Source organism: Gadus macrocephalus, chromosome 5 (assembly GCF_031168955.1).
Source record: "Gadus macrocephalus chromosome 5, ASM3116895v1".
Taxonomy (NCBI): Eukaryota; Metazoa; Chordata; class Actinopteri; order Gadiformes; family Gadidae; genus Gadus; species Gadus macrocephalus.
In genome coordinates, this window is record NC_082386.1 from 16,285,749 (window position 1) to 16,293,248 (window position 7,500).

The 7,500-nt window shown below is 48.8% G+C and overlaps 1 protein-coding gene across 1 annotated transcript in view; it reads right to left on the reverse strand.

Moving 5' to 3' along the window:
- The window catches only part of grhl3 (grainyhead-like transcription factor 3), an 11,243-nt gene that overhangs the window by 1,058 nt on the left and 2,685 nt on the right, over nt 1-7,500 (reverse strand). The window contains exons 4-14 of the mRNA XM_060052778.1: nt 6,690-6,981; nt 6,283-6,516; nt 5,231-5,342; nt 4,875-4,969; nt 3,420-3,578; nt 3,190-3,265; nt 2,907-3,037; nt 1,886-1,920; nt 1,664-1,752; nt 1,459-1,544; nt 1,183-1,247 (exon numbers count right to left, since the gene is read on the reverse strand). Of these exons, the coding sequence (XP_059908761.1) occupies nt 1,183-1,247; nt 1,459-1,544; nt 1,664-1,752; nt 1,886-1,920; nt 2,907-3,037; nt 3,190-3,265; nt 3,420-3,578; nt 4,875-4,969; nt 5,231-5,342; nt 6,283-6,516; nt 6,690-6,981 (1,374 nt within the window). The remainder of the gene's footprint in view (nt 1-1,182; nt 1,248-1,458; nt 1,545-1,663; nt 1,753-1,885; nt 1,921-2,906; nt 3,038-3,189; nt 3,266-3,419; nt 3,579-4,874; nt 4,970-5,230; nt 5,343-6,282; nt 6,517-6,689; nt 6,982-7,500) is intronic.

Below are 7,500 nucleotides of genomic sequence, written 5' to 3' on the forward strand. Positions count from 1 at the left end.
GAGAAAATTATGTTAGCATCATGAGTGACCATCAATACAATCATCCCTGGCTGTATTGAATGTACTCAGAGAGTTACAACGGTTTTGAAATGAGTTGAAATGGGTCACATTGTAGTGATTTTAACTTGTATCATCTGGCACACAAGGGCTCCATTAAACCAGCACATCCATTTTGTTTCTTGGTGTGTTTCTTGTTTTGCATAATGGCCCAATTCAGAACACTGAAGAATTTGTAGAAGAAAAGTTAAATATTCCTGAATTCCTGAAAGGTATTAACTAAGCCCTGTTGTATATTATTTTACTGTCAGCCACCTGAACACTAAATTATCTTTAAATTGATAATGACTGAACCGACAAGTCACACTGTGTGCCTGCGGGGACAGAACTGATTGAAGACAAAGGCAAAAAAATTAAATGGGGCAATCCCAGGAAAGAATGCTACTCGACCTGTTGCCTAGCCACTAACACGCCACTAAGCCTTCAGCGCTCGCTCGCGTCCCTAGAAGAACATCCTGTGGGTATGTCTGCCCCTTACCGACATTTCAAGCCAAGCGTACGAGACAAAGAGCATTCTTAAACTGACTTAAAATAACTTGTTTTTAAACTCTAACCAACCCATTTTCAAAGCTTTTGTTAGTGGAAAAAATAGGTTTACGGTTACAATTGACGTCTCTGTGGTGCAACACCTTTGTCGTGTCGAATGTAAGAATAACTATGTTTTATGTTATTCTTTCTTAAAAATAAAGCCAGGCATACAGCCAATAAGGGCATCTTATCTTTAAATACTTGTGGTGTACTGGTAGTAAATTCAAAAACTATAGCAACAAAAGAGTTATCGGACATGTCATCTCTTTCATTATCAATAAAGGAAAAATGGGTGTATCATCATGACAAGCATCAGATTATGAAAACATAAATAAGGAAAAGACGCGACTCATGAATGAGTCACCTGTCTGTTCTTCTGAAAAAGTTTCCATCCTCTCAATCATGTGTCTTTCGATCGGATGAGCTCCAATTAGCACATTCCGGAAGGCGGAGTGCAGGGCTAACTGGCCTAGCCTGTCCGACAACATTTGCTTCAAAGAGAGCCACTTTTAACCCCTCCACCAAGCCTGTCATTTATTGTACGCTCTTCAAATTGTGACACTGAGGAGGAGCCTTTTATGAAGAAGAGGTACTCACCCTCTTTTGCATTTCTTGTACATTTTCCCGATGTTGTCCCTCTGAATGCCGTACTTTTCAGAAATCTGAGAACAACAAGAGTGCAAAGTTAATTCTGCTATGCATGCTAAAGTGGACACTTGCTAAAGTTGATTCTATGTTTGTGTATGTGAGCGTGTGTCCGTGTGTCCGTGCGTGCGTGCGTGTGTGCGTCCGTGTGTGCGTGCCTGTGTGCGTACGTGCGTGCATGCTTTTTGTGTGTCTGTCTGTGTGTGTACATCTCTTGTCAGGACTTACAGCTTCACGGAGACTGGTCAGTGTCGGCGTGTTGAGCATGAGCGCATCGAACACTTCTTCGCTCTCCGTTCTCACGTACAACAGAACTGTTGAACAACAAGAAGACAAACGCCCATGACACTCATGTTTGTGGAGAGCTTCAAAAATGCTCCATCCCGCAAAGCAAAAAAAACGCATTCATGATCCTGTTTGTTAATCTGTTTACCTCTCTGTGATTCATCTCGCCGGGGGGTTTTGCCCGGTGGGGGGCTATCCTGGTCTCCCGTGTCTTGGTAAGATCTCTTCAAGGAAATCCTGAACAAGCAGAACCAAAGGCCATAGTCACATTGAAGCCTCGCCCAATATTGGCATTGATTTGTTATTTGTGTTTGTATTTTTGCCCTGGTTTAAATGGCCACAGTTGGCATGAAGGGAAACTGTCGCTTACCTTTCGATCTCGTCGAGTGTGGTTAAGGGCGTGGTCTAGAAGAGAATAGGAAAAAGATGAGAAGCTTTAGATTATTGATGTGCTTACAGAATCCTTGAGTGATGAAGTACATTGCCTAACGTCCCCTTGTGTCTTTGTATCGGTTTCAAGATGTCAGCCCTAAATACGGGCTCCAGCTACATCCTTGTCTTTTATCAGGCTGCTCCATCAGAGATAACGACTCATAGACGTTGGCCGATGGAATCTGGTGTTGCATAACTAGGGAAACGTTCACTATTTGAAAGATTCAGCTTTACTGGAGTTGAACCAAATTTTTCTTCACTCTTGCATTTGCATGCAATCCCCTCGGTACATGTATACTGAGCGGCAAGGGAAAAATGACCTACATGGACAGATCCCTTACTACCCCCACATCGTTATGGCAACAACCTGAACCCCACACCACTGTGTGCATGTACCCTGTGTGTGTGTGTGTGTGTGTGTGGGGGGGGGGGGGGGGGGGGGGGGGCGTGCTGTGGCTTTGGGTAAGCCCTCATGGAATAATGTCAGTGTTGGCCCGTACTCTTGCAGAGTTTCGTCTGATCTGGGTTAAGGGACTCCTCTTGCTTGAAATGACAGCTCTCTGATTCCCCCCCCCCCCCCCCCCATACATAGTTTCCCACACTTTTCCCTAATTTTCCCTCCCTCTCCCTCTCTCTCATAGCCTCAAGATATCGTGTTGCGACTACACCTGCTGCTACTAGAAACTCCTGCACCGGGAGGGACACGCCGGAGTGAAGGAGGGAGGGAGGGAGGGAGGGAGGGAGGGAGGGAGAGAGAGAGAGAGAGAGAGAGAGAGAGAGAGAGAGAGAGAGAGAGAGAGAGAGAGAGAGAGAAGGTGAGGCGGGTCAGAGGACAAGAGAGGGAATTATGTAAGGCGTTAGGAAAGCAAATAAAGCAGAAGAGAGGTGAGGAGAGAAGGGGTGAGGGGTTGGAGAGAAGAGGTAAGCCCGGGGGTCGAGGGTCAGGTGTGGGGTCTTACCAGGCCTCCACGCTGCAAGGTGGACAGGTGTGTCTCTGGGATGAACAGCACGGGCTGGGTGATGTGGTCCTCCAAGCTCTTGAAGAAGGTGCATTCAGTGGCTATGGAGCTGCTCACTAAACCCTTGTTAGCTAAAAGGGAAACAGAGGAAACCACCAGATTAGGGTTTTAGGTTTTAGCGGGGGGGGGGGGCTGTTGGGATTAGGACAAGTGTTTTGCGATTACTCGACACTCAGAAAAAAGCCCAAAGCCGGCTACTATCGTCCCCCTTTGTGTGACTCACCACTGGCATCGCTGGTGTTCTTGCCTCTCCTCTTAGTCCTCTTCCTCTCCTCGTCTCTCATCTTCCTCTCGGCCCCCTGCAGGTGAGCATGCGCATAAAAGAGGAACATTGAGCGGGCGACTCATGACAACGGGTCCAAGTTAAAATGAGCTTTTTAGGTGCGCGACTCAAATTTCAAAATCAATTCAATTTTGATTCAAGGGGCCGCGGCGGTGCGGCGGGCCACGCACCTTATCGCAGAAGATCTTGATCTGGCAGGCGGCTCGGTGGAGGAGCCGGTTGGTGCCCGTGCTGAAGTCATACGTGTCGATCTGCAGGTTCAGCGGCAGGCCCTTCACGCCCTTCTGAGAGGAGAAGTCTGTGCTCAGGGAGTTGAGGCCAATGTACACCTAGAGAAGGAAGAAGCAACAGGGAGGTCGAGGGATTGAGTATAGGGGTTCCGCTATCGTTGACTCACATCGTATTGTAACCCCTTAGGCCTGAGGTTTATCGCATCTATTTTTAATCGTTGCGAGGCATATGATTTCATGCATTATGCGAGAATAGTTTTTTTTTTTAGACCTAAAGTTAATGCTCTGGCAAGCCTTTGTTCTGTGTGAGACACAGTGGCGAGCCTGTTGCCTGTAGGAGAGAAACGGGAGCGTATGCCAAACAAAAACAAGCCAGCGGTAGTGGCGCTGCCAGGTCAACAGCAGAATGACGTGAGCTGGGGCCGAGTGTTTAAAGAGCTGAGTGACAGCTGATGATGGAGTGATACTCAGTGGTGGGTCACCCAACCAATGCTTCCAACTTATTGCTCTCGTTTTCCTGTCTCTAGTGCTAAATCTTATCTATTGATGAGATAAAACCTCAGTGGCCTCTGTCTCCTTCCGCTGTTCTCCCACATTACAATGTGTCTCCGTCCTCCTGTCTCTAAATCAAGTCGGTTTCGGCCCCTTTGTCTCCCCTTTCCTTCCAAAACGTTGTTCTTATCCCCTCTCTATTCATCTTTTCTATTGCGAGGTATTCCGCCGTTTATCGGTGGATTGTGTGGCCCTTCCCTCCGTCTCCAGGAGCTCTGAGGCCCCACCCTGGAGGCCTGGGGACTCTGAGGTTGTAGGAAGACGTTCCGTGCACTGGCTGTGCCAGAAGCCCCAGGGCTCAACACATATCTAGGATTCTTCTCCTCCCTGTTCCACCACGCCTTCCCACTCTACCGTCCTTCTTACTCCTAAGTCAGTGCACGCCTTGAAAGCCAGCGTGTGTGTGTATGCGTGCACGTAATTTTTTTTTTTTGTGTGTGTGTGTGTGTGTGTGTGTGTGTGTGTGTGTGTGTGTGTGTGTGTGTGTGTGTGTGTTTATGTGTTTGTGAGTGTGGGGGTTTATGTGTTTGTGTTTGTGTGTTTGTGTGTGTGGGGGTTTGTGAATGCTGGCACTTCTCTATGCTTGTGTGTGTGTGTGTGTGTGTGTGTGTGTGTGTGTGTGTGTGTGTGTGTGTGTGTGTGTGTGTGTGTGTGTGTGTGTGTTTATGTGTTTGTGAGTGTGGGGGTTTATGTGTTTGTGTTTGTGTGTTTGTGTGTGTGGGGGTTTGTGAATGCTGGCACTTCTCTATGCTTGTGTGTGTGTGTGTGTGTGTGTGTGTGTGTGTGTGTGTGTGTGTGTGTGTGTGTGTGTGTGTGTGTGTGTGTGTGTGGTTACGTGTTTACCTTAGCCTCTTCATTAGGATTCCATATAAAGGACAGTGCGTTGAAGGCCACCTCCTCCACGTTGCTTATTCCACTGAACACCTCTTTGTAGTCAGCTACAGGGAGAGAGAGAGAGAGAGAGAGAGAGAGAGAGAGAGAGAGAGAGAGAGAGAGAGAGAGAGAGAGAGAGAGAGAGAGAGAGAGAGAGAGAGAGAGAGAGAGAGAGAGAGAGAGAGAGCGAGAGAGAGAGAGAGAGAGAGAGAGGGTTCAGGGTTCAGAACATGGTTCACAACACAAGAGGTCTTTCTCCTGTCATAACTGTGTGTGTGGAGCTGGGGGTCGGGGGGTCCGGGGGTCCGGGGTGGAGGTGGACCTACCTATGTCGATGACCCTCTGCTTGACGGTGGGCTGGCGGGCGTGCCAGTGGTTCCAGCAGCGCAGCTGGATCTCGGGGCTCTTGTCGTTCTCGAACACGGCCATCACCACTGTCTGGGGTGGAGAGAGGAGGGAGATCAGGGTTAGGGTTGGATGAAGTAAGAACCAAAACGCATGGGGAGGTGGAGAACAAGATCGTAAAGACAATGTGTTATTATTGTTATTGTCGCTTTTGTTGGTTGCTTATGTGTGGGCGGGAACAGTTGATTCTTTTTAGAATTCGCCCGATCGTCAATCCTCCCCTTTGAGCGGTCTCCCCTTCACTCATCACTCCAAATCCACCCTTTTCTCTCCGTCATCTGCTCCTGCCCGGCGGGAGGCTGCCTATTTGTTTATATGCTTATCCGCTTATACACCTGACAAAGAACGGGAGTGTCGCCTGCGTCTCTAAAACCAAAATCAAACCACACCTTTTCAATGTCCCCTCCTTCCTCCATTCAAACCACGGCCAGAGAGTTTGTTCTATAGTTCAGCCTCCTGCACTTCACGCCCTCTCCACCACCCACCACCACCACCACCCACCACCACCCACCACCACCACCATAATAAATAAGACAAGCAATAGGTCAATGTGTCACGGCTCTTAGCTCAGTATGAACAGCTCAGCCGTGGGTATTAGTCAGCAAGGAGCCGTCTCCCAGGGAGGGACCCAGATTTAGGGAAGGGTTAGCCCATTGTCACGCAAACTTTCTACACTTTCCACGACTTTAGCCTAGAGGAACAGATGCATTTACTGACGCACGAAGGGAAATTACTCAGGAGGAAGCGAAAAATTGGAACCAGGGAGATTTTATCTATTGGGGAGGAATCTGTGTGCTTAATGTTGAGTTGTTATCTGTCAACGTGTCACATTTCTTGTTAAGTTCAATATATTTTGTATAGTGTATTTTTGTATTTATTTAGCTACCTGCGACATGTATTTTTTCTCTATATTATCAAACTATTAGCCTAGGTCTAGTTTTGTCGTCCTAGTAACGCCGAACCACGAGCTCACCTTGACTTTGCTGGCGGTGAGGTTGGCGGAGCTGTCTATGCCCTGCAGCGTGATGGGGTAGAACTGTCCCTTGTTCAGGTACACCATGGGCAGCTCTGTAGACTTGTAGGGGGAGGCCACTGGAGCTCCGAGGGCGAACTGGAAGTCGCTACGGTGGCGCTCTGCAGGGGAGCTGCTGTAGGAGTCTGAGGAGATGTACTGCTCCTCACAGAAGGGGTCGGAGTAGGGAAGAGCCTGGGACACCAGAGAGACACAGGCCTGGGATTTAATAAAGGGTTAAGACCATGAACCACGTAGATGGATCAATAAGGAATCCCGGGAGGCGACGACAACAACAACAACAACAGGATAAAGGACAAAGAAGCGCCAAACGAGAGACAAAACATCCACATCTCCGAGGGTCTCACCTCTGCGCTGGTCTCCTGGAACGTCTCCGCGGGCCACTTCTGCAGCAGGGAGTCGAAGATGTTGCTGAGGTCCTGCTTGTCGTAGCTGTCGGCCGGGATGCTGGCGGTGGTCAGGGTGGCGTAGGTGTCCGGGGCCGACGAGATGGGCAGCGAGGTGAGCTTGACGGCCGAGCACATGGACGACGGCAGCACCTCCTGGGGGTTGCTGCAGGGAATGTTGTCGGACAGCATCTTCATGAGGTTGGCGGGCATTTCCATGGAGACCAGCTCTGGAGACGGGCTGATTGGAAGCCTTGAAGCGTGAGGGGTACATATAAAGACTTGTTCAGTGACATTGGTATTGGCAAAGGGGCAATGGACCATACTGGACTAACTTACAGTTATTTCTCAGGATTTGTAGACAAACAAACTGCCAAGAGTCTATCTGGGTGATTGACTGCCGTGTTGTTTCTACAGTAGGCCTTACAGAAGGCGTTACAAAGAGGTTGCAAACATGCGACGGCCAATAAAATCAGTTCAACTCTTTTGTCTCCCTGAAGACACACATGCATGCACGTGCACACAAGTACACACACACAAACAGAAACGCACAGGCCCAGAGTTAATGCCAGTCTCCCTTCCAGTGTAGAGAGAGACAGGGGCACGGTTTTGGGTGGGAACTGTTTGTCACCTAATCCAGTTTTTTTTCGTCCTGTGTTTGAGTTTCTCTCTGGGTTGTTTAAAAGGTTTGAGGGGACAACAGAGGCCCCCCCAACAATGGCCATTTCTCACCCTCAAGCCAACAAAGGGGTTAGGCAGAAAAGCCAGGAGA